At 39.9% G+C, this 27,244-nt stretch overlaps 1 protein-coding gene across 3 annotated transcripts in view; it reads left to right on the top strand.

Annotated features, from left to right (window-relative positions):
- The window catches only part of trpm7 (transient receptor potential cation channel, subfamily M, member 7), a 42,581-nt gene that overhangs the window by 1,289 nt on the left and 14,048 nt on the right, over positions 1–27,244 (top strand). Inside the window, exons 2-19 of one of the 3 annotated variants that reach the window (XM_061041940.1) lie at positions 10,806–10,885; positions 11,997–12,035; positions 13,456–13,663; positions 14,132–14,345; positions 15,893–16,017; positions 16,202–16,373; positions 17,557–17,731; positions 18,839–18,962; positions 19,293–19,365; positions 20,611–20,711; positions 21,193–21,327; positions 21,437–21,490; positions 21,578–21,718; positions 21,853–21,987; positions 22,141–22,418; positions 22,537–22,765; positions 23,575–23,730; positions 24,174–24,317. In XM_061041940.1, the coding sequence (XP_060897923.1) occupies positions 10,806–10,885; positions 11,997–12,035; positions 13,456–13,663; positions 14,132–14,345; positions 15,893–16,017; positions 16,202–16,373; positions 17,557–17,731; positions 18,839–18,962; positions 19,293–19,365; positions 20,611–20,711; positions 21,193–21,327; positions 21,437–21,490; positions 21,578–21,718; positions 21,853–21,987; positions 22,141–22,418; positions 22,537–22,765; positions 23,575–23,730; positions 24,174–24,317 (2,583 nt within the window). Of the gene's footprint in view, positions 1–10,805; positions 10,886–11,996; positions 12,036–13,455; positions 13,664–14,131; positions 14,346–15,892; positions 16,018–16,201; positions 16,374–17,556; positions 17,732–18,838; positions 18,963–19,292; positions 19,366–20,610; positions 20,712–21,192; positions 21,328–21,436; positions 21,491–21,577; positions 21,719–21,852; positions 21,988–22,140; positions 22,419–22,536; positions 22,766–23,574; positions 23,731–24,173; positions 24,318–27,244 lie in introns of those variants that run through there. The other 2 variants (XM_061041950.1, XM_061041959.1) reach the window with 2 other exon arrangements.

Below are 27,244 nucleotides of genomic sequence, written 5' to 3'. Positions count from 1 at the left end.
ACATGTTGAACTTGTGCAACTGACTGTTAATAAAAGACATATCGATATATATCGAGTATCGCCATTCAGTGAAAAAATATCGAGATATGAGTTTTGGTCCATATCGCCCAGCCCTAATTTCTCGTCTTTTTTACTTCGTTTGGAGAGTTTGTTTAACACATATCTGACAACATACACGGCTTGCTGTGCGGTTAACAGACCATCCAAGAAGTTGATGCTTCAGTTTTTTCGGTAAGTGATATAGTAGTGTTATATTTACTGCTTACTCATGTGTCGGTATTTATATTTACGGACCTAGCTTGTTTACCATTAGCTTGTAAACCAGTCGGCTAACTGTACTCAGTGTAGCCCATTATTTACGGTCAATGGTTTAGCCAATCAAGACTCCCATTCATGCCAAAGAAGCTAATTGCAACATAGCTAGCCAGGACTATTAAATTGGGGGAAAATGTAATTCTGAAGTGTTAGAAATTTTAGTTGTTAAGATGTTGTAAGACAGAGTTTGTGTGATGTTAGAAGCTAAAGGTTCAACTCGGTGGTTAACCGCAGACTGTAAATATGGTTATCTGACGTTATGATGAATGTTATACTCCACGTAAATGTCGACATTAAAAGACAAACTTTGTGTATAAAGTTCAACATTAATCAGACGATACCCGCTGGTTAAACATGTTATAGAGGATGATATTAATGTTACATGGTTGACGTTCATTTTGACGTCTCACAAACTCAAACTTCAACGTTTTCTCTCATTATTATTATTATAACATAAACAGGCGATAACAAGTACAAAACTAAAGATGGTGACAGACAGAGATCAGCTATATGTTGAAGCTTGAACAGAAAAATTCGATTTGTGCAAACGGTTCCCAAATTCAATTTTTTTGAAATATTTAATATGGTTATTAATATAGTTCTTAATCATTACAGATGCTCTTACACAGAATATAGCAGTAGAAATATAAAATATAAATAACATATGGAATGAAAATAAGATATCAAGCAATTAGTACAAGAAATAGTTTGAAGAATACAGCCATGTACTGAGCTCATGTTAATAATAAATGAGTTACTGTATGTTCTGTACTAAAGCACAGAGAGTTGGGACCTGTTAATGATTTAAATAATTCAGGTTATATTTGTTTCATGTTAACATGAAGTACTATCCACAATAAACTGCTCAATTTTTCCTCCAAAATCTGAGACAATTTGATGTGGAATATCATTTATAAATGTGCTCTTACACACAGATGAATACAGAAAAATAGATGAGAACAAAAAAATGATTTAATGAATAACTGCTATGTTCTCTCTTTCTTTGCCATCCTGAAGACCCCGCACTAAAAGTCCATGTTCTCCCGGATCCATGTCACATGCTCGAGCTTCTTCTGAATGACATTTCAACAGTCGAAGTTCTGGTGAGAGAAGATGGCCAGCAGATAAGACAGCAGTACATCAACGAGCTCCACAAGCTTCAGGAGGAGGAGGAGGGTTTGCACCTTGGAAGACTGTATTCATGCTGTTCAAATAAAAATAGATCTCCTCCAAACAACTTGCAATCAAAACCATTTTCTTCCCATTTTAAAACCCTTTGTCCAGTTTAGATAGGAGAAGTTGATATTATGTGAAATTGATCTGGGAAGACTACATTTCTAAATCATTTTTAACTGTTTTTATTCACAAGTTATTGATCTTATTTACTCTCGGTGTATCTTGATAGAAGAATGGGACTGTGTTTAAGGGCATATGTTTGCAATGACTCTGTTCCATCCCACTTTCAGAAATTAACTACATTAGTATTTGGTAAAATAAAATGTCAATAAAATAAAAAGTTGTGTAAAAGTAGACTTCCTTCCCTTAGCTAATGAGCTGAGCATTAATGCACATTTTAGTCTTGTCATTTCAAATCTGAAATGTATACTCATAAGTAGAGACTAAGGAGTGCATTTATATAGAAATATTTATTTAATCTGAAAAACCACATTCAAAAGAGTCTGTTTTTACAGCAGAGATGTACCTGGTACAAAAATCCAAATAGGTCTGATAGCTCATGTCTCTATGGACACACTCATGACTCATCAGTTTTGCTTTGATGCAGGATAAGAGTTATTCACAATAAGTCCACCCCAGAAGAACCAACAAATGCAGATGTTGTTGAGGCTCAGGTTTCTTCCTCTGTCTCTGCAGCTCTCTGGGCACCTCGACGGACAAGTCACCAATAATCCACACTGTGTCTATAGGAGAAATACAAAGGTGTTCAATTAATGCCTCAGATAAGACAAAATGTACAGTTAACTACATGTGACAGCTCAGGGTGTTTTTTTGTTATTAGCCACATCTGCAGGAATAATATTGAACAAGGTAGCTGCAACTCATAATAATAGATGCCAGTCTTAAATACTATTTTTTCTAATACTTAAAGTTTTTGGTGTGAAGCTGACACTGTCCACAGACTCCATGACTTCACGGGGTTCTATAGAAAACAAATATCTTATAATAAATACTAAATATTTATTTTTCAATTGTCATGTTCACCGTCATCGCTGTTGACATCAGTAAATATAAGACACAGACATTCCTCTTTTTGTCAGAACAGTAACATGAACTGTATGCTTTGTAATATTGATTTCTTCTGGATGTCTCATATTTATTTACAGTTTATGGTCTAACAGTAGTTTCATCAACAACAACGAAACGAAAAAAGACACCAAAGCTCTCGTCTTTTATCGTTTTAAAACAGACTTCTTATCCTTAAACATGTTCTTACACCCAAGTAATGATTTGTAACACAATGTGATAATTTAAATGTAAACATTAGCCTCAAAATGTTTCTTACATGTACCTTGGTCTGCTAACACTGACAAAGTCTAGTAACTGCTCTGACAAATAACTAATGACCATAGTTGTATATTTAAAAAAATTGTTTTAACTGTGTTGTAGAAAAGTTAAATGTTAACTTATTGTTTATAGAGATAACTCCGGACGAGCAGGAAAGCAGTAGGGGATGATAGCAGCCTAGCCGTTGGCTTTGATGTGAAATGGAACGTAATATTTACAGTCTATGTTTGAGACACATTTCTGTCAGCTGTCTCAGATGTTGGACATGGCACACTGTCGTTGCCAGTAACACGTCAATGCCACCTTGAGCGGCTGCCAAGTCCGCTGAAATTGGATGATCTTTATTCTGCAAACTTAAGCCATGTTTAAATAGTGCCTTTATCATCTCGGCCCTTTTGTTTAACCTGTGTATGCACACTCATCCAGCCTGTTTGCTTTTTGACCAGGGTTAAATGTGTAAGGCCTTCTGCAGACACTGTTAATTTCTCGTCTTCCTCTCCGTGACAAGCACGACCTGTTTGTTTTTCTCATGAATTTCCTGTCTAGTCCTCTTTGGTCTAGCAAACGGAGGAGCTCAGGGTGAATGAAGAGAGAAGAGGACTTGTAGCCAAAAGCTGTGTGTCATGTTTGACCACACAGGCTTGTTAGTACACTGTGTGGGAGAGCCTGGCTAACATAGACTCCCTATCACTTTATACCTAGTTAATAGTTTGGACTAGGAGTTTCTATGTGTAGTAGTGTATTTTTCTATAAATAAAACTGATGTGAATAAATGAACCAAATAGGAATATATGGCTTTGGTGGTGGTTTCAATGAGGGCCTGAAAAATACAGGTTTATGCTTCAGTGATAGTCTCTGTAGATCAGCTACTGCTCATGAATTTGAGACATTACCCACCACAAATGATGATTGTAAATCATTATTTTATTGAAGTGAGAGACAGGATAGTTCATGTAGTCATTTTTAAGATGCTTGTATGTGCGATTATTTTCATTATTGCTGCTACCAATAGACAAACACACACAGTGATAAGAGGTTAAAATAACTAACTTATAATGATGATGCGTGGCCTAAAACCTAATAACACATTTAGACTTTAGACTTAGACTTTAGACTTTAGTGATGATGCATGGCCTAAAACCTAATAATACATTTAGACTTAGACTTTAGACTTTAATGATGATGCATGGCCTAAAACCTAATAACACATTTAGACTTAGACTTTAGACTTTAGACTTTAGTGATGATGCATGGCCTAAAACCTAATAACACATTTAGACTTAGACTTTAGACTTTAGACTTTAATGATGATGCATGGCCTAAAACCTAATAACACATTTAGACTTAGACTTTAGACTTTAGACTTTAGTGATGATGCATGGCCTAAAACCTAATAACACATTTAGACTTAGACTTTAGACTTTAGACTTTAATGATGATGCATGGCCTAAAACCTAATAACACATTTAGACTGTAGACTTTAGACTTTAATCATGATGCATGGCCTAAAACCTAATAACACATTTCATTCCAACTGAACAGTCCGAAATACAGTATGACATCATTCTTGGCCTGTAAGATGAGGAAAGTGTCATTACCCCTCAGTCTTATATTACAGTATTGATACACTTGTTCTTGTATCCGATGAGACCCCAGAGTATCCGCTGCTTTATTTGCCACAATGCTAGTTGGAGCCGATCACATGCCCCTGCTTACCCCCCTGGATGATGAGAGACACTCTTGTGCTGCTGCTCTTATAGCATGATAACCGTCTGATAAACTAATGCAGAGCGCTCGCTGTTATTTGAGCTGTGTAACTAATCAGGGACGAAGTTTTATTATTTGCAAAGAACAATCATAGTGTAACATCAGATGGGTGAACTAGTCAGCAGCTCAGGCTTTAGTGCTTTGTGAGTGGGTAGAAAAGGGTCTCGCATCACTTTATGTTGAAGAGCAGAGTCAGTGTTTATGTATTGTGTGTGTGTGTTTGTGTAACTGTTGGTGTATTCCACCCTACAGAGTAACTTGCATGCCTCACGAATCTCTCTTATCTCACGCTTGTAATCCATTTGCGCCACACACTTGCCCTTTTGACCATGACAGATGAAGTTTTTCCAGTGACCCTGCACGGGCTTTCACAAAAATTGGTCACAGTCTCAGTTTGTTGATTTTTATGAATGGAGTGCTACCCTTTAGTTCCTATCCAGCTGACCCCCCACTTCTTCCCCTCAGTCTGCAGAGCTGTAGCTCCTGGTCATGCATTCATCTGACTTGTGCGTGTTGTGCTTTATCTTATGTGTCATGTGTGTGTTGCTGTATTCAATGGAAATGAGAGATTTGCTTGTTGAATTTTTTGAAAGAAGTGGTTTGCTTTGTTATTTAAGCTGACTGGTTTGGCGTAGTCACTTGGCACTCCCCCCTCCTGCTATCTCCTCCTCCTGGACCCGGTATGACCTGGGTTTTCTTAGGCTCGCATAACCTAGAGCACCAGATGTTGAGAAGAATAGACATCACATGCTGTACATTACTAGGTTAAAGAGCTGCTTGGAGGTAGGAGTCGTTCTGGCATGCCAGCAAGCTATCAGGCCATGCTGTGCAGCCTCTCAGAGTTTCCCCGGGGCTACAAGTGTGAGAGCTGGAGAGCCGTCATACTTTGGTCTCATGACTGCATGAACTGCCTTCCCTGTAATGTGCAGCTTTATCTGAAGACTCGAATGAATCCGTTCGCTCCATTTATCTTTCTTTTATAGGCCTCAATAAACTACTGTAAAATGTGGCAAGGAGTATAAATTGATAAGGATTATGTGTTTACAATGCCTCAGATTATGTCATGAACAAACCTTAAAAGAAACACTGTAAAGTTTACTTATTAGATGAAAATGCTTTATTAATTGGATTGAATTATTTTTTGTAAAAGTGAGTCTTCAAGTTGAGGCAACTTCATCCTAGGGATGGGAAATTAATCAAGTTTTAATTCCAATTACCATTTTGTCTTTTGAAGATAATGAAAACGAGATAATCTAGATGAAACATTTATTGTGCCGCACGCTGTGTTGCGCTTGTTTTGTCCACAGGTTTTCTAAAGTGTGCTTAATGGTTCAAACTAGTGTTTGTTGTTACAATTTATTTTCTTTTATAGCTTGTTTTTCAAAGTGTCCAGAATGTTAAAGTGTTTCTAGTCTTCAGGTTTGATGAATGCATGTCATGCAGATGTTTTAAATCAATGAGCAATCGTGTTTACTAATCGTGATCTCAGTTTCAAATTAATCGTGCTGATGTTTTTATGCCAAAATCGAGCAGCCCTGATTCACCCACCTGAAAAACATTTAGTTCTGAGCTCTTCTGACCTTTGTGTGGGTGTCATGTGTGCACTAATTCATTGTCTTCATTGAACGAGTGTATAGCTTGGCATTTTTTGTCTAGTCAAGTTTTCATCAGTGCACATCCCCCAGAACAGGCCAGTTATGGTGGCTCTATAATGAAAATGTCAAATTTGCTGGTGCTGGAAAACCTGCCAGGTTATAAATGAAGATTTCTTTGCACAGAGACGTGCTAGACTTGAGTCATGACTTCCAGTTTGTTTTTGATAAACGTGGCATGAGACCTGCCCTTGCATTAAAAAGACATGACTTTGATGGATTTCAAATGACTTCCTGTTCTCCCCCTGTAGACTTGATAAAAGCTCTGATTCTGACATGCATGTCAACACAGGCGTGTACTTTGTTTTTGTGTCATTGATTTAAGGGCTGCAAATAACCAAACATCAGTGGATTACTTCGCTGATTATTGGGTTCATTCATTCTCAGAAAATAATGCATTCCCATCATTATATCCATAAATCCCAGGCTATTATCCTTCGATCTTTAGTCAAAAACCAGAAAAGGTTCAATTTATTGTCATAAAAACTAAGCAACTAGTAGATGTCAACATTTGATTGTTTGGCATTTACTTCTATAAAATGGATTTCTAATGAATAATCTGTTAATCTATGTATAGATCCCTCCTAATCTTTTTAGTTGTAATCGAACATAGCTCAGAAATGTAAGACGCCATTGCCTGTGTCTATAACTGGACTTTCGGTACCTCTTGAAATCGTGCACTACACTGCAGCTCCCCTGTGATGTGAGCTAATGCAAAGAGAAACAGTGGAGAGGAATTAAGGTTATAGCTTTGAGAAACTTCATGACAGGAGCCTTAGCTCACTGTACCGTGGAGGATGCCCTACTTTTGTGTTTATGCTTATAGCTATAGCAATGAACCAGTGGTTCAATTGTGATTCTTGTTATAAAACCTTAAACTACAATCTTTATGAAATATTCAAATTACATATCATTTAATGTTGGTGGTGATCCAAGCCTGATTTTTCTCCTCAAACCCAAACCTCATGCCAACCTTCCATTACGACGAGTGTGAACCATATCTGAGCCACTACACTTTGATTGCACATTTTCAAGGTAATTTGAGGACAAAAATTCAAGCGCTTCTGTTGGTGCCCTGAGAACGGCTCTTCTCTTTGGCTACTGCTCACACTACAGCGCTGACCCCATGTCCTCCTCTCTTTCTAAGGGCTAATAGAATTGCTAAGCCAGATGTTATCTCAACCCTGTGTTACGTCAGGCAGGGCCAGAGGACTGACAGGTCGACCAGCCAGGCTCGTTTCATTGTTGCAAACAGTACGAGGGGGGAAGGAAGAGCTCAGCTGGCAAGGTTTCTGAGTTCAGGGTGTTTGGATTTTGTGTGCTTGAAGGAGATGCCAATATGAACACATGCTCGAATTTGTGTCTTTCTACTTTTGTTTGTGCAGTTGAGTATGAACACACACACACTAACAAACACACTTGCCTCTTAACAAAGCACATAACATCCTAAATGACCGAACCCAGGAGAAATGGAAAGGTGTTGGTTTAGATTTCCTACAGGAACAGAGTAATCATAAAACCTGGAGCTTAGAGAAAGAAGCCAGCAAGGAAGAGGGAGGGAGCGAGGAAGTGTGTGTGTGTGGGTTTGGCAGGGTCTCTAAAGTGCTCAAGTCCTTTTGTTGCCTGACATTCTCAGGTACCATGGTAACAGGTTAGCAGGGTTCAGTCCAGCTTTATTAACACTTTGTTTGATTGAGTTGGGTCAGGACGAGGAACCACATCTGTCACCGCTTCTGCAAGTTCTGAATGATAATGTAGTGAATTTGATTACAGACACTGATGACGTCATCAATTCAATGAGCTGGGGGCACTGAGGAGTCAAAGACCCTCAGTATTCAATTACATCACATCAAAAACGCAGCTCACAAATGTTACCTAGGCTACAGTTTACAACATGTAAATGAAATGTCCCTTACCAGTTACTATGATGTAGCTGGGGGAAGTTAGCATCGACAATCTCGTCAATGTCAGCGCTTCCATTTTGTGAACTGTCAGAAACTTGTCCTTTCTAACCTCTGCTGCCTATTTAAAATACATTTTTGAAATATTTGGTTATTTATTTAATCATTCAGATTAAAATATCTATGACACTCTCATAAAGTTCTGCTAAATGGGAATTAGCTTAGCATAGCACAAATATTGGAATCAGAGGCAGTTAACGTAGCTGAGGTCTTCTGGTTCTGTCTTTGTGTTTAATGCATCAATCAATCATAGTTTTTTCCCCCAAATGTTGATGAATTCTCTTTCAAGAGGGTGATGTGAATCACTTCTTTAAGGACATATACACAGAGCGTTTTATTGATCAGTGCATCATTTTACCAGGTGTATTTGTCTATGTTTTCAAACCCAAAGAAGTCGTTTTTGAAATTATAACTAAATTGAAGGATTATAAATGGTTTGTGGTAAATCAAGGGTTCAGGTGAAGGCTCGGCATAAACTTACAAATTGTATTGAAAGAGTTAAGAACTGAAGTTTCTCTTTCAAGATAAAAAATTCACACATCCAAAAAAAATATCAGCCAGTTCAAGATGCATGTAAAACCTCCAGATATATAAAACACAAAGTGCATAGCAGATAATGATAGAAAATTACAAGTATTACAACAATAAGCAACATGTATGTTAGTTATATGAGAGAAAAATGTACGTCAATGATAGACAATACTACTAAAGGTCTGCATATGAAACCCCGAAGTTTAGTTGGCCTTATTTAAGCTACGTATCTGAGACTTGAGACATTCATGTCATGTCCAAACCCATAATGATGATGCCACTATTTTCAGAGTATAATAAGGGTTGCTTATGTCATGTATAGACACACACACACACACACACACACACACACACACACACACACACACACACACACACACACACCAGATGCAGAATTCAGACCTAAATGTGAACATTCATACCCCTGTCTTTATGTTGATACGTGAAGCCATGTTGTGAGTTTTGTTATTTCACGGTTATGTTAGTTTGCAGCCCTCTGCTAATCTGGATTTACTTTTTTTAGTCATTTTTCTAATGGTCAGGATGCCCTTTTGAGTTGTTAGAGCATGCCATCAGTTGTTAAGAGAGGTTTTACTGTATGTGTGTACTGCATGAATCACAGTTGGTGGTGTGTCTTCAGCAGACAACTAGGTTTATATCATTGAAGCCTCTGCCCATGAACTAATCCTCTCCCACACCCCCCCGTCTCCCTTGTCTCTTTCTCCCCAGCGTTAAGTATAATATCTAGTTTGTCTCAGACACATTCATCTGCCCCCTGAGTGCCTTCTTACAGATTAACAGTGGATGGAGTTTTGGAGGCTGCAACTTCTCACTGATGGCTCAGCTTTTAACTCGGGCAGGATCTGTGTGGTTACCGTACACTTTGAGACCTGTGTAGGAATTGTGTTTGGATCTCTTTTTTTTTCCGAGGTACTGAGGCAGGCATCGATTGGTTTGTTGCTGATAATCCAGTGCTCAGAGGAGGCTGTGGTGACTGTGGTTTGTCCAGGAGATGCATGAAGGAGTCCTGGTATGTTCCTGTACAAAGCCCTTAAACACAGAGATGAAGAGGAGGATGTCCAGGTATTCGCTCTGTGGCTTCGCAGGATGACCTGTTTGTTAATTTTTTTCTGTAAACCACCATTTGCTTTAGGCAGCATTTAACACCGAGGCACTATGAAAGCTGGCTCTGTGTCCTTGTAGGGATCGATACAAATAATTGCTTACTAAAAACTTTTCCTTTATGCAAAATGGCTTTAATTATATTGCGTGTTAACAAAATCTAAACTTTTTAGCGTCAGCCAGAAGCTGCTGCTAAAGCCTGTGATACTACATGTCCTGTGTTACTGTATGCTGCTGCTGCTGTTGTAACACTATTGTTTGAGTTTGAGGAATAGTTGAAACGCTTTGGTCTGAAGCAGGTGACTGTGTTTGCAGGTTTCCCTCTCAGTGCTGGGAAGGATTAAAATGTCTAATCTCTACGCGGTCCCTCTCAGCTGTACTGGGGGGGAAACATGAGGCATAAATTGAAAATTCCTTTGTGATAAACCCTTTCTCTAAAAGAAAAGTGATTATTTGTACCGTCTTATTGCATTGGCAGACACCTGCAGCTTTGGTGCCGCCTGAACTGTAGTAGCACTAGTAGTCATAGATATAGGAATTATGTTTTTATTTCTTAATCTCATTAATCCTGCATATTTTCATAGAGTCAGTCTTAGATGAAGGGGGTTACAAGTCTTCTCTTGCCCTCTGTGGTTGTTTGACTTCAACATTTTGCAGAAAGATGTTTTTAAATGATTTAAAAACCCATTTTGATTCAGCTCCTTTTTTAAAAACTTTTTTTTCCCTTGTCTTTGCTTAACAACAATGGATTGAATGTCAGCGCTGTTTGTGTGAAAACTTAATTACTACACAGAGCAGCATTGTTATTTCAAGCATCCACAGGGGACAATTAGCTCAGCAGCTTGAATTCATTAAATGCAAACATAACAAAGCAGCAGGAACATCAGATTCAATTAATGTCCCTCAACATGCAACTGTTTCTTTTTGTTCACAGTCCCAGAAACCCTGGATAGAAAGCACTTTCACCAAGAGGGAATGTGTGTACATACTTCCAGTGTCAAAGGACCCCCACAGGTATGTGCTCCGACTCACTGCAGAGTGCTTTGTGGCCATAGCCATGGAAACGTTGTAATTGTACAGTGTGCTTTTAAAGACAGTTCAAACCCTAACCACTACTCTCCGAAGAGAAAATGAGTCTGTTTCTACATAATTTTGATGTTTACGTCTGTGACTGTAATTACAGCGTTTAGTGTGAGGGAAGACCAGTGAAGGTGAACCTGTGTCATGTATTCTACGAGTGTTACTTCTAATCAATTCACCCAAAATCATATTCATTATTTGGCTTCCCTTTAAACATTTCTGTTATTTAATTCTGAAGAATGTAAACTACATGTTTCATACTCACTTATGTTGTTTTGTTAGTTTTAAACGATAACTTTTATATTTAGTGAGGAACTGTGCGCTCTTTTATCAAGTGCAGCAGGATTTTCTCCAGACTTACTGGAATCTTACAAAGCAGTGTTGAAATAGTTAGAAAGGCCTCTCATTGGCTGAGCGTGTGGGTCACTGTATACAATTTGTGCATGAGAGACAGGCACGAAATATCTCAGTCAAAGGTACAGCAGCAGCAAGTTGTTTAAAACAACACCCTTTCTGTCTATTCTTTGTTATTTACTATGAATAAGTTTCTCACACTTGCATGTATTTATTGTTTAACCACATCCTTTGTGTGTAAGCCATTTCTGTTCAAGTTGTGGCATTCCTTCCTTTCTTCTCACACATTCAGTGATAATGGATAACCCTTTTCTCCTTCAGCTTTCTTTCGCATTAATTATTTGCCACTGGCTTTTCTGCACTAACTAAAGTATGTGCTGCTGCCCTGAGGAGGATTCTGAGGTGTTATTGAACATGGTCTCACTTCACACTGGACCACAGGTCTGCATGTGACTGCGATCAGAGTGAGAGCCCCCCTTGGCAGGTTTCACAACTTGGTTAAAGGCCAATCTATTCGGGCGGCGTGCCCAGCTGACAGATAACCTTCCTTTATGTCCTCAACAACTGTTTCCACGTAGAGCTTCACACTCCAACCATTATATAATACTTTGAAAGTATGCCCTACATTTAAGCAGTGTGTGTTGTATACATTTACATTTGTGATACTTAAATGTTGTGAAATTCTTTCCAGATGCCTTCCAGGATGCCAAATCTGCCAACAGCTAGTCCGGTAAGTGTTTATTATTTGTTTGTTTCACTAGTTCTTTGTAACTCGACCGGTTACTTTTCACCAGGGAAAAAAAAGCCTGTGGGTATACAGGTACCCTCCTCAGGAAATAATTAACTTCCAGGCTTTGTGTGTCAGGATGCTCGCTCTCGCCTTTAAGGTGATTAAAGCAGGTGTGAAAACAAAAAGCAGGGGTTGTTGATTAATTTAAATAATAACAAATCGAAACCGCATACCTGAAGCACAGCTCACCTACAGCCTTGAAGGTCTCCGACCCTGTCATACAGGTCCGTTGTTTTGATAAGGTTTATTTAGTTTTTTAACAGGATATAGATAAAAGTTATTTGAAGGATAAAGCAGTGGATTGAGACGTTCATTTGAAAATACTGATTTTAAAGCCTAAGCTTTACATTCTTATACATCATTAATTCAGTTTTTAATAGTAATACAGAAAACTGTTTCATGTGAGGCTCTTGCTAATTCTTAATTCTTGGATTTCAGACATTTAGAGAAGACTGGGCTTTGCCTTTTAAGCTAGTTAGCATTGATTCTATCAGCTGAAAAACAAACTGTGAATAGCAGAAATAGACGGGAACAGTTTTCCCCAACTGATGTTTTAAAGAACATATTGAGATGTTCCTTCTATAAGGAAACATTTGTTCTGTTTGTTTTCAATTTAAAACCTTTTTTTCACGCTTTCAGGATAACTTGTTTGACTCTGCATGCTCGAATATAACATAACCAATCTTCAAAGTTAGCTCCAGCGCTGCTAATGTTAGCCTAAGCTCCAATATAGTAGCATTTGTGAAGAGGGAGTTTAATGCAGTTTGTAAAAACATAGGCTTTAGTTATAAAGACAAATGCTTTATGCTTGCTTAAGTAGGCTTTTAAAGCACAATATTTAGTCACATGATCCCATCTTTCTCCTGTGTACAGCTTCTTCAACACTCTTATACAGCGTGTAGAGAAATCTAAAGCTCGCCCAGAGTAACGATTGCTAAGCTAAGATTGGATGTTGCTGTTAGTAGGTAGTGGCATTAGTAAAGAGAGTCATTGATGGTATTGCATATTGTACTTGACATGAGCAGAGGGTTGAACTGAATAGAATTCTTCTATAAATCATTGACTTCAATAACAAAATATTTTATCTTTGTAATGGATTTCTTTGGTTTGATAAATAAAATCTTATCAGTGTTGCTAAACATTAATCTTAGACCATGGGGTCCTTTTTTGATTAAAAGATTGATGTCTGGTTTTGGGTGGTATAAAAGACATTTTCCTTCAGGAGGTGTGGTACTTTTAAACGTTTCCTTTTTCATCCACTTTCTTCTGATTACATTTGTCATAAAAGGGCATGATTTACATTTACAAGTTCCAGTTAATGATTGTACTTTATATTAAAATGATTCTGATCACCTTGAAGGTGCTGCTGTGGGCGGCTGGTCCGACAGCATGTTGGCTTCACAGCCAGCTTGGCCACCAAGTACTCGGACGTGAAGTTGGGTGATAACTCCAACCTGTCCGTGCCCACGGTGGAGGAGTGGTCGGTGGAAAAACACACGGAGGCGAGCCCCACTGATGCCTATGGTGTCATAAACTTCCAGGGAGGGTCTCACTCCTACAGAGCCAAGGTAGGAGGGCAAATTCTTCTCTTCCTTCAGGGGGGGGAGCGTGTGACAACTTGAGATGGATTGTGGAAAAATGTTTTTGATTACAGAATACCAAGTTGGACTTAAAGTGAAGATCAATTATCATTCACATTCAACCCTGTGCACTTATATGATAGAGATTTCTTGACTTCCTTAAAAAATACTTGTGTATGCAACTTTAAAATCAAGTATGAAAATATTAAATAATAAAAATAAAGAAAGAAATGATCTACACTCTACCTGTATTTGTGCACATGGTTAAAATCTAGTGCTAAAACAAGTCAGTCAGTTTTCCATTTGACTGAAAGACATTTTGATATAATAGTTATCATTGTCATATTTTAAACAAAAATACCAAATGTGTTGGTTTCCTCTTTTCGATATTGAGGAGAGAAAAAGAACCTGTCCACATGACCCTGACTTTCTTGTGTCTGTCAAACCTTTGGGCAGTATGCGCGTTTGTCCCACGACTCGCGGCCGGAGAGCATCCTGCAGCTGATGCTGAAGGAGTGGCAAATGGAGCTGCCCAAGATCCTCATCTCTGTCCATGGAGGAGTTCAGAACTTTGAGCTGCACCCACGCATCAAGCAGGTGGTCGGGAAGGGCCTCATCAAAGCTGCTGTCACTACCGGGGCCTGGATCCTCACTGGAGGGGTCAACACAGGTGTGTGGTGCATTGTAGAGATTATTTAGCCTCAGGCTCGTCTAGTTTTCAGCTCTTTTTCCCCAACAGTAAGTACAAAAGTATTGCTGTACCAGCAAGCAGTGCTTTCACTCAATCAGTTTCAGCAGGCTGCAGATTCTTCAGCCTCTGGGCTGCTCAATCATTCATCATCATCAGTCTGAAAGAACAGAAACTCAAACGGCAGAAATAGATGGATTGTTTTTTGAGATGTAGCTTGTTTAAAATACAGATTCTCCATTTTTATAATATCTGATTTTGGTTTGATACTCCCTCCAATAGCTGGATTAGCTTTTCTGACAATGAGCCACTCCTTTGGTGATCTATTCTTTTCTTCTATCTATTTCTAAGTCTACGTTAATATCTACGTCTGTGTGCTGTGAGGTGCGTCAGCACGGCTCTTTCTAATATCTTCAAAGGCAATGTTTGATTGAGGCTTTGGTGTTAGCCCTGCTTCAACCAACTTAATAAAGTGCTGCTAGAAGCATCATGCAAGTCTGACTTCTTGGCTCCTTTCCTGCATGTCATTCCCCACTCTCTCTTGCTCCCTGGTTTCCTAATAGATCATCTGTCTTCTCAAATAAAGGCAAAAATAAATCTTGGACTTTTTTTATTAACTTGCTCATCACTGTGTCAGTAACCACCATGATAGTTTGAGATGTATTTTACATAAAAGAATAAGCTGTTTCCCCCCCACCTGAATGAAGAACATTATTAGAGCGACAGGTGGAACAATATCAGCAGAGAGACTGTAAAGTTGAATGAAACTAGCCTGAAGTGGTTGTAGGTACTTTTTAATCGTTGACACAATTTGTCAGTGTTAAAACAGGAAAATAAACAAATATTAAAAAGGAATAGATGTCAATGTTATATTGAATTAATGAAATATTCCATCTAACTTGTGAATGCGCCTCCTGTGAGTAGATTAAGTATGACTGGTTTTGAAAAGTAATGGCAGCTCAATAACTCTTTCTCCCCTCCAGCCCTGCTCCTTTACAGATTCCCTAATGAACACTTGCACACACTTACATTGTGCACAAAGCTACACAAACACACAACTAGCATCAGTGTGATGCGCTGATGTTGCAGAAGTTGTAATGCCGGGCCCCAAACGCGTCATTTTGCTGTGCGTTGGGCCAAGGTGTGTCTGCAGCCACAGCGCAGCGTTAAGATGATGTGGTCTGATCATAGTGTTTAAATCATTACTCACAGGGTCAATTACCCAGACCAGTGATTACTTTTAATGCCTCTCTGGCACCCTGGCCACTTGGGAGGGTCTCCTTGCTCACAAATTATTGCTGAAACCATAAGATCCATTAGCTAAAGATTGTGGCTCACAACAATCTCAGGGCTAGTGTATTTGTTGAAGACTTGCCCCAAAATGGAGCCTCTTGGTCTCAGCAGCTAAAGGGTGTTGGCTCTTTCTCTTTACGTGCAAAGTTACTGATTAGTGCTTTGTTTCTCAAAACTTGTATCCCCTGTTAAAATAATGAAGGTTTTTTTGACTGTTTATTCTATTCTTCCAACAGGTGTGGCCAAGCATGTGGGAGACGCTCTCAAAAAGCACTGTTCAAGATCATCAAAGAAAATTTGCACTATTGGGATCGCACCGTGGGGAGTCATTGAAAACAGGAACGATCTCATCGGCAGAGACGTAAGACACATTTCTTACTCTTTGAGAGCCTGACATTAGATAACCTCTGTCTTTATACTGTTGAGTTGGTCTCATGAATGCACTGATTTTGATATAGTTTAAATTGTTTTATTAAGGTGCTGAAGTCATTTTTCACCCCCCCCACCCTTTTCTTTTATTCTGTACCTCCATGTCCACCCTACAGATCGTCGCTCCGTATCAGACGCTGCTGAACCCTCTCAGCAAACTAAATGTTCTCAACAATCTGCACTCTCACTTCCTCCTGGTGGATGATGGGACTGTGGGCAAGTACGGCGCTGAGGTCAATCTGAGGCGGGACCTGGAGAAACACATCAACCTCCAAAGAATACATGCACGTAAGAAAAACAGCAAATTCAATCCAGTAGTTTTCATCGCTTGGATACCAGCGCAACAACAGATTATATGGGATTACCTTAAAATCTGCAGAAGCAGTCTGGGGATCCTCTCTGAGATAATGCAATGACATTATTAAAGGCAAAAACAAAACACATCCCTACTGATGTTTTCCCCTCACTCCAAGTCACGATAAAACACTTGACCCTTGAAATCCCTGAAATCCATCTTATAACATAAAAACATTTTCCAATTTGAGATTATAATTGTTTAAGTGTCATTTGCTGTAGGGTGCTTTTGAAGTTGTACATGAAAAAGAATAAAGTCCTTCCTGGACATAATTTAACATTTTTGCTATCCCAAGCTAGTAGAGCTCAACAGAGTGCAGATTCCCCCTTAAACACACATACAAACCAGTGACTGTATTAAACATGGTCTGTGATGCCACCCATTGGTTTCTGAAGATGCATTATGAAGCTCAACATTGGAGGTTGCCATATTGGAAATGCTGACGCGCCTATCCACTGTCCCATCCAGTGTTTCCCCTAGCTTTACAGTGTTGGGGGTGGGGACACGCCAACATGCTGACACGGCGACACAAACACTTGAAGGAATCTTGGTGTTCATGTGTTACTTTTAATGACAGATGTCCTTTTCTAAGAAAAGGTATCCTTAAATGACTTATTTCCATGATTTCCGACTCTATCCACTATCCTATCCCTACAATAAAGGCACAAAAAGCCCAAAAATAAATCTTTAAACAATAAAAATGAAAAAAAAAAATTTTTTACTTGACCTTCAAGGGGGGAGTATAATGATAGGGGAAACACTGAACACAAAATCTAAATACACGTAAATGTGTCAAGCTCTCTCAACACCTGGAGAATTTCATGAGAGCTGAGTTGAATTTATTTCAGAATATCAATAAATCATAACTCCACCATAAGACACTGTATGATTTTAAATGACCCTTACATACTGTACTGTTCAGATAAGTCTAAAGTTCACAATGTAACCCACCATTGTGGGGCGGTTTGGCTCTGCCTGCTGGAAATGAGAAGATAACAGCGAGTCGGCCTTTATCATCTCAACCTTTTGCAAACTGTCATTCGGGTCAAAACTTATTGGTGAATAAATTAATATGAACCTTAACTTTAAGCACGCTGTCCTCTCTCTTTTTCGTAGGAATCGGTCAGGGGGTTCCTGTTGTGGCGCTGATCTTTGAAGGGGGGCCTAATGTGATCCTGACTGTCCTGGAGTATCTTCAGGAGAGCCCTCCTGTCCCTGTGGTGGTGTGCGAGGGAACGGGCCGCGCTGCTGACATACTGGCCTACGTCCACAAGCAGACTGAGGAGGGAGGGTAGGACACACACACACACACACACACACACACACACACACACACACACACACACACACACACACACACACACACACACACACACACACACACACACACACACACACACACACACACACACACACACACACACACACACACACACACACACACGGAGCAGGCAGAGGATGTGCCAAAGATCTCTACTTCCTTTTCTAATATAATTTTTTAATAGAAAAAGTGAAATAACAAAACACATGAAAGAACAGGAGGAGAACTGATGAATAAGATTGAGGTTTCAACAAATGTTTCAAAGAGTATTACATCTTTTTCTGCTGTTCCTTTGACGGCCGCATCAACTCCAAGTCCTGCCCATATTTGGTGCGTGCCACCCCTCCCCCCTCTCTCCACACATTTCCTGTCTCCTCAAAAGTTATCTAACGTAATCAGCCAATAAACTTTTTATGACAACAATAAATTTGTTGTAATTTTTATAGAACAACATTTCTTCTGGTAAATGTTACAGTACACACACTCACCATGCAAACAGTCTTGTGGACTCATCTTTAGATCCTATCAAACTGCAGAGAATACATTTAATCTCACTACATTTGACATAGTTTACTGTATACACATACATCTGATGTGAATGTGATCTGAAGTGATAAATATGATCTGTTATCCTGCATCAAAACATACCTTTATATAATGTGATCCGTGTGTTTATTTTTTTTCCTATTCAATATTTTGTGTATTACCTTTGGTGCTTATGTGATCACAAACAGCAGATTTTTTAGACTAGTCATGACTTGCCTCCTGAGTTCCCCCTTTGTCCTATCTGACCTCCCGCTGTGAGGTTCATGTTTGTACAAGCGAGACGATTCAGGAGCAGCCTGCCTGAGATTTTCTCTAAATTCTCAAAAAAAGTTTTCACATACATGAAAACAGCTGTTGACTGAAAAAGAGTGGGCAGAATTCAACTGAGACAGATAAAGTAACGAGTCAGGAGGTCACTGTGTTGTGTTGTTAGATGATGCTTAGAATACGCTCCTTGTAATTGTAGTATTTCAAGCTGTGCAGATGTAAGCGTTGTCTAACTGTACCTTCTGTCTTACCGTTCTTCTACAGCGGCCTTCCTGATGGCGTGGAGACGGACATCCTAGCAACCATTAAGAAAACCTTCAACTTCAGCCACAGCGATGCCATCCATCTCTTTCAGACTCTGATGGAGTGCATGAAGAGCAAAGAATTGGTACGTTCATGAACATCACATTTTTAATCACACATTTTTCTTGTGTTTATATACTTATTATTCATATTTGTTTCCTATGTATTGATCTCTATTTCGATGGATGAGTGCTGCACTGATATAACTGGGCGAAGCTCTGACAATCAAATACAAAATCTTCAAGATTAACAAGAGAAAATGCAGCAACTGTTATCTAAAATAACTAGTGCACAAGTGTGAATCGTTTTTTTGTTTTTCTAAACTGATGCACCACATATCAGAAACTCTGGAAACATGTGGAGAATGTCTGTGGGAACATGTTAATAAGTGCTATCTTGTTCCTTCAAAAAACAGATCACTGTGTTTCACATCAGCTCCGAGGAGCACCAGGACATTGATGTGGCCATCCTGAGGGCTTTACTCCAAGGTTAGTGCGTGACTTCTCTCTGAACCTTCTTTCTCCTCAACTTGGTGAGGTTGAAAGTCTTATAAAGTTTATCCAGTTCCAGTCTATTCATATGCTGAGGTTGTTGGCATTAGGAGATTAAAATTTCAAGCCTTTGTAATGTTTTCATTCTGATATAGATATGCTTTGAGAACTAATCCCCCTCACCCCACCCCACCCTCCCCCTTTGTGTGCCCTTGTCTTTGTGTGTCTGAGGAGATCATGTTGCTCAGATTCACAGGGCCTCCTTATTCCAACCCTGTCAGTCACTGGGCTGCATGTCTCAGTCTCACTCTTCCTAATTCTTATTTTCTTCTGCATCGTTTTGAGCAGCAGAAAGACGGACATTAGGAGGTTCTTTTTTAATATTGTACAAGTTCAGCTCATGTTCAATTCTAAAACTGCCTGATTAATGTTTCTTTTCACTCCGCCCTCTCTTCCTTTGAAGATGTTTTCCACCTTAAAGAAGGGTGTTGTGTTCACTCTGAGTAGGTGCAGCAAATTTGTTCTGTTGTTCAACCTCATTCCCCTATATGTAGACAAAAGCAAGGGAACGTGTAAGTGACTGCAGATTGATAGTTTCAAGAGAAAAGGTTAAAACTCTGAAAAGACAGATAATGCCTGACTCTGACTGTGCAAATTTGTGTTAGCCCTACAGCACAGTCATTGTGGTGAATCAGTAACTCATCGTTAGAGGAACCCCAGGCCACCAAAGCTCTTCAGCGTCTTGAAGTATATTTACTGCTTTGAGATCTTTCTCTCAACAACACTTCAATTCATTTTGCAGGCTGAAGATTAAATGGGAATTTTGAAAGTCACAACCAGTGCTGTTCGAAGCTGATGGTTCTTTGAGTGTACATACTCTAGTTAAGGTAATAGTTGTTTTTAGCAGATAAACTTTCCTTCAAACTCCCTCTGAGATCATTGTCAGACATCCAAACGTGTACTTCGTCAGACGATGGTAATGATTGTTTGATTCAGGTTTCTCCTAGAGGACAATAAGGCAGATTACTGAGGAAGAGAGCAGGACACTGAAGACGAATTTATGTTGCGGTCTAAGCTGCTGTGATTCTGTATTAGGGTGTAATTGGGTGTATTACTGCCCGGGCCCTGCTCTCCTACCCCTCTCTAATCCTGCTAGCTGGCTAACTGGAAAATCATAATTAATGTAGCTTTCTCTTTTTATGTGTGTGTGTTGTAACCCATGGCCGTACTCGTGTATTTCAGGAACAAACGCAACTGCCTTCGATCAGCTGGTCCTGACTCTGGCCTGGGACCGCGTAGACATTGCCAAGAATCATGTGTTTGTGTACGGGCAGCAGCTCCTGGTATGTCTGCATGTTTATTTGTGTGTGTGTGTGTGTGTGTGTGTGTGTGTGTGTGTGTGTGTGAGCCGCAGCCTGTAGGGTTGTTTGCTTTGCTCAGCCTTAGCTCCAAACCTTTGGACTGACCCACAATGATCCAAAATCTCTGCCTACCACAATCTGCAGACTGAAGAGCCCGGGGGACTGGACTTGGGCAGGCTGCCATGAACTGCATGTCTTTACAGTAACATGAAGCTCATGACAGTTGTCTACACAAACTGCCCTCAGTGCTTTTGTTTATTTTAAAAGTGGGGGAACCCTGGCTTGTGTTTAAATGAGGGGATAGCTTATATTTATTGTTTTATTTTAGTAATTTGGCTTCATTTTTGGTCTTCTCCCTTTTATTGTCTTGGTTTTATAACAAACACAATAAGAGAGAAGACCAAACAGCGATTTGCTATAAAAAATATGCTTCATGCCAGCATGTTTATCCTTGTTTGTTTAGGTGAGCTCTCTTGAGCAAGCGATGCTGGATGCGCTCGTGATGGACAGGGTGGATTTTGTCAAATTGCTCATTGAAAACGGCGTCAGCATGCACCGATTTCTTACAATCAATCGGCTGGAGGAGCTCTACAACATGGTAAACTTACGAGACATGCACCATCTGAGCATTAAAGTTCGACTGTGATAAAAAGGTTTGTGTTTTTCTTAACCCTCTGTTTGTTATTTATTTGTATTTTTTTTTTCAGAAACAACCTCCCAACAACCCGACTCTCCTCCACCTGGTTAGGGATGTTAAGCAGGTAGAGTTGGATCATTTTTGATGACTTGATGTTGATTTTAGAGAGAGTCTGATTAATCTCAATTCACCATTTTTCCACCTTTTCAAGAGCCATCTTCCGCCAAACTATAAGATCACTTTGATCGATGTGGGCCTAGTTATTGAGTACCTGATGGGCGGGACTTACAGGTGCAACTACACGAGGAAACGTTTCAGAATAATATATAACAATCTCCATGGCAGCAATAGGGTGAGTTCAAGCACTTTCCTGTTTTGGCAGCAAAGTTTGAATATTTGAAACTTACCTTTCATGCATGATGTCAGCTGGTGTCCGATGCATTGTTAACTTTAAGAAAAGTCAGACTGTTTTCATATTTTGTACAGAGGTCGGGGCGTCACACGGCAGGACCTGGTTCTCATTTGAGGAAAAGTCATGAGTCCTTCAGCATGCAGGCTGACAAGAAGGAGAAGACGAGGCACAACCACTTCATCAAAACTGCACAGCCGTACAAACCCAAGGTAACGTCCTCTAGTTCAAATGAAATAATAAGGCTCCATTTTGAATATGAAGATCACACATGGGGTGAAAAACATTTACTTGTACGACCTCCCTCTACTTTTGAGGAGCCCAGGATAAATAAAAATGACTATCCATGTTCCCTCTCCTCGTAGCTGGAGTCTACCCAGGAGCAGAACAAAAAGAGAAGCAAAGAAGAGATCGTGGACATAGACGACCCAGAAACGAGGCGCTTTCCCTACCCCTTCAATGAGCTGCTGGTGTGGGCCGTGTTGATGAAGAGGCAGAAAATGTCGCTCTTCTTCTGGCAGCACGGCGAGGAGAACATGGCGAAGGCACTCGTGGCCTGTAAGCTTTGCCGATCGATGGGCTACGAGGCCAAGAAGAGCGACGTTGTGGACGACACCTCAGAGGAACTCAAGGAGTACTCAAAGTGAGATATCTCTCAAACTCTCGTATTTCTTCATTTAAGTTTAGATGTTGGGATTATAATAAAAAATCGATACAGCAGTGTTGTGAAATGGTACATCATTTATGTTTGTTTATTTCAGTGACTTTGGGACGCTAGCAGTGGACCTGCTGGAGCAGTCGTTCAGGCAGGATGAGACTATGGCCATGAAGCTCCTGACCTACGAGCTGAAGAACTGGAGCAACTCCACCTGTCTGAAGTTGGCCGTCTCCTCTCACCTGCGACCGTTTGTGGCTCACACCTGCACCCAGATGCTGCTGTCAGACATGTGGATGGGACGGCTGAACATGCGCAAGAACTCCTGGTACAAGGTTCATGTTCCATTTAGAATTTTTTTTTTTTTTGGTTACAAACAAACACCTGATGATGCAGCTGTGGGATCTGTGCTGAGAGTTCATTTTCAGTGGCTGCTGGGGTTTCAACAGTGTCAGTAGAGGCTCCGTGTCTAAAAACTAAACCAATCTGTAATGGTTAAATGTGTTTCAAGTTTCGGCAACAAGTGTTGAATGAAAGTCGGCTTTTCGCAAGTCTCCCTATCCAAGTGAAGCTGTTGGTTTAGGTGTAAGAATGACACTCAGTATGATAATCATTGTCATAAAACAAACACTCAGCTTTCTTGTGAAATGTTTTTTTTGTGTTACATAACACATGAAGAGTTGCAGTGTAACAACAATATGGTGTCAAAAGACTCTCTAGCTTTCTCCTCTTTTTCCAATATCATTGAGTAAATATCACAAAACAATCCACTAATCATTATATTCTGATTGTTATTACTAGATTGTCAAACTAAATCTTATGTGTTTATAGGGATTTGAATTAGGTGCTGCAAAATTATTCAAATATTAAGCTTGTTCTTCATTTGGCCCTCCCACATTAAAAAAAAAAACATGAAGGACCTGGATTTAACCTTTAACTTGACTTAATATTTGTTTTATAAAGCACTAAATGATCTAACAGGGAGAGAGTGAGATGTTTTGGCTTCACCTTTTGGGAGCCGGGTGTCAGGTCAGATATGAAACGAGGCATCAAACACCTGGGATACAGAAGTGTATTTCATTCCGATGTTTTTCTTGACAAATTTAGTTGCAATCACCCACATGTGTGTGTTATCTGTGTCCAGGTTATTCTGAGTATGTTGGTGCCTCCTGCCATCCTACTTTTGGAGTACAAATCGAAGGCGGAGATGGCTCACATCCCTCAGAGTCAGGACTACCACCAGATGACCATGGAGGACAGCGAAAACAACTTCAAGAACATCGCTGAAGACATCCAGATGGTTCGATTCACTCAGTCCCTTTCGCTTTGTGTCTTTACCAAATGTTGACAAATGAGCTATTGTCCTCCCATTAAAGTGGAAGTACTCTGGCACTTTTATATCAAATGGATAATAGATAATGTCATGTTCCCGTTAATCACAAGAGACTTCCGTGTCAGACGTAGTCCACAGTTGAGTGGATGTGAAAGAGTAACAGAGCTACAAACAAGTCGTCTGTTATGTTGAAAGAAAAGTAGAAATACAGATATTTTTATAAAAAGTCTGTTTATAGATACTTATTTACTTTCAGCCAGAAATGGCATTCTGTCTGTGTTTTCTTTGATATCGTTATTTATTTGTTTTTGTTCCACCCCCTTCACATTCCCTTCTTCTGCTTTCTCTCGTTCTCTTCACATTTTTGGCCTGCTGTCGTCTAATCCGGGCCTTTTTTAACCTCACTGCAGGATGTGTTCAAGGAGGCCAGATCCAACGACCAAGTGGAGGCAAAGAATGAGATGGAGACACACATTCGCCCCAGGAAGCTGCCCTTAACCAGGAAGATTTATGCCTTCTACCATGCTCCCATTGTCAAGTTCTGGTCCAACACGGTATGAAGATTAACGCCCACACACATTATCATCTATGCATTAACATAATCATTCATTTTATGGTGGTGTATCTTGTAAACGAGCTTCAGGAGCTACAAGAGGCTTAACACATAATTTACCAGAGAACCAAGAACTTTAAAAAATGTTTTTAATAGATTTCTTTCTTTTTGGCCATTCCTTTATTGGACAGAACAGCTGAAAATCAAGTAAGACTGTTTTATGGTCTGATTCAAACCTATCAGACTCTCACTGGGATTGTTTGACTGCCCATGAAAACCACAAATAGAAGAGGGAGTAAGCTAGTCTTATCAGACACCTACACTCAGCTTTCTCACTGAGTGTTATAAGACTAAACGAGTGGACAGATTCTTCCATTGCATCGGCCACAGGAAGGCTCAGGGATCACGACAATACTCCATTTCCCAGTCAAAAGCGTACATAAAGGACTTTGTGTCGGTTGTGGGATTTATTTTTAATGTTGAACTAGCAGTTCAAGCCCCTTCACATTGCTATTACACTACAGCGACGTAACAAAGCTACGACAGCGTTACTTTCATATTGATTCCTCAACAGCATTATATGAGTGTCCCAGTCGGTGACTTCAGCGTTACAGAAGCTTGACATGTAAAGTTACAGCAGGGACTCCACTTACAGCGCACACACACTCTGACATGCACACACTGCGCTGTTCTGTCCCGCCTGCTCCGCTGCTTTACACTGACCCTGACATGACATTTACATTAAATGCGAGACATTGAAAGTCAGAAATGACGTGCCTTAAACTTACAATATAAAAAGAGCTGGAAGGGGTCCAAATGCTCCAGCAAAGCTTGTAGTATGAAGATCAACTTTATTAACAAATTAGGCCGACGTGTTGTGGAAGGTCTCGAGCCGAAGCGCGTCGGTCACAATTTGTTAACAAAGTTGATCTTCGTTCTTTAAGTGTTGCTGGAGCATTTTGACCTCTTCAAGCCTTTCACTCGTCATGCACCTTGTTAGTTGGGGATGTTGTGCCCAAAATTCCCACTCTGCTTCTTCAATATGAAAAAGATCTGCAATTTCCTCCCCAACTCCTCAGGATTGTTTATCTCAGAGTGGCAGAGCGATGTGAATCCTGGCAAATGTAAAGCCTTAACTTTATCTGCTCTCCTTTAAAGAAATATTTGAAGTGTTCATAAGTGGGAGGCAAGAACAGGAACATTTACTCTACAGTCTGCCAGTTCTCCTGCTGGTTGCCTCTCTTTTAAAACCGTAACCATGAAAGAGTCAGAGTCACACATTTACTTGACTACACACAAACTTGGACTGTCACATTCACGTTCATTCAAAGGATAAACTCATCTTTTCTCACTTGTTCTGATGTTTATTTATAAGCGTAAGCCTGGGGCTTGTTCTCATGAAACCTGTGAGCCGTCATTGATGGCTTTATATGCAGAGACAGAGCTGTTTAACTGGCTGATTATGACTGAGAGAAGTCTGATACCATCACTGAAACCGCAAGACTGCATAACACAGTCTGTGCTGCAGCTTATCTACATCTACTCTACCTGTTTCCGTCCTGATTTCAACACGGCAACGCTGCACTCAACAATGACTTACCCATCAGATCCGAGTGTTAATGGATGGATTTTCCAGTTCAAACTTAGCATGTCAAGGTTCAGCACATTTTTTAACTCTACAGCTGGTCACAGAAAGTGTGTGTGTGTGTGTGTGTGTGTGTGTGTGTGTGTGTGTGTGTGTGTGTGTGTGTCCGGGGGGGGGGGGGGGGGGGGGATTTTAACTCTCCCTCTTTTCAAACGTTCCCACGGTCTTCTGTATGGCTGACCCATGCTTTAAACAGAATTGAGCTCTGTTGTACAAACTTGTCCAAATGGGGAGTTGATGTACTACTGGGAGGCATCATGTGCTTTTTTTTTATACAGGGAAATACAGAAACACCACATGCATTTAAACAAAAGACACTCTGAGGTCTGTGAAGTATTTCTATAAAGTGACCTTTATTTAAAAAAAACAAAAAACATTTAAGTTGGTGAATTGCTTTTATGTTATTCATCTTTGTTTAGCATTGTACAATTTCTTAATGAGCACAAAACAGAAAGTCAGACTGAGGCGAAAGTTACAAGAATTAAAGTTAGAAGAGATAATAAAGCTTGATGAAAAGTTATAAGATCTCCAGAGTAATTGAAGGTTATCCTGAAGGGTTTACGTATGATAAACTCAGCTAGTGGGAAAGTCAGGGGGTCACCTAAGTCAGGAGGAAGGACCAGTGGTTGTCATAGCAAGTTTTTAAAGACAATTTAACAAAAAGGTGATGGACTCCCCAGAGCTAACTGTCAGCATGGCTAAAAAAAAAAACATGAATATGTTGGGAGACGATGACTGAAAAGACAGGGGTTTTATTTCTGTATAGCTAAATGGTCAAGTGGGACAGTGAGGCAGAAAAACAATATACTTATGTTTCTATAGTAGATGTGTTTGTAAGTTTATTTAATTCATTGACCAAACAAAACAATTAAAGGTCACATTATACAAAATACACTTTGCCATTTTTTATAACACTTATTATGTGTCCCTAGTCTGTCTATAAACCCCCCCATTATGAGAGAAGTCTGTCCTCTCCATCTTTCGCCTGCTCCACTTTTCAGAAAATGTGTGCTCAAACAGGCTGATTGGAGATTTTCCCTTCATACAAAGGGCAGTAACCCCTCCCCCAGGTGGATGACACTCTCACAGCTAGGTGCCTGTTCTTCCCTCTGAGTGTCTTTCCACCGTATACAAAACAGCATGGAGCGATAAAATCCCAAGCCCTTCCAGGACGGGGCGTGGTCAGACACAGCTCATTTGAATTTAAAGGTACAGACACAGAAACAGCCTGTTCTGAGCAGGGCTGATATAGAGGGGTTTATAGGCATGATAATATACAGGAT

The sequence above is a fragment of the Labrus mixtus genome, chromosome 1, assembly GCF_963584025.1.
Source record: "Labrus mixtus chromosome 1, fLabMix1.1, whole genome shotgun sequence".
In the NCBI taxonomy this organism is placed as follows: domain Eukaryota; kingdom Metazoa; phylum Chordata; class Actinopteri; order Labriformes; family Labridae; genus Labrus; species Labrus mixtus.
The sequence above is the reverse complement of the archived record's forward strand: the minus strand, read 5'-3'. Positions and strand labels throughout refer to the sequence as shown.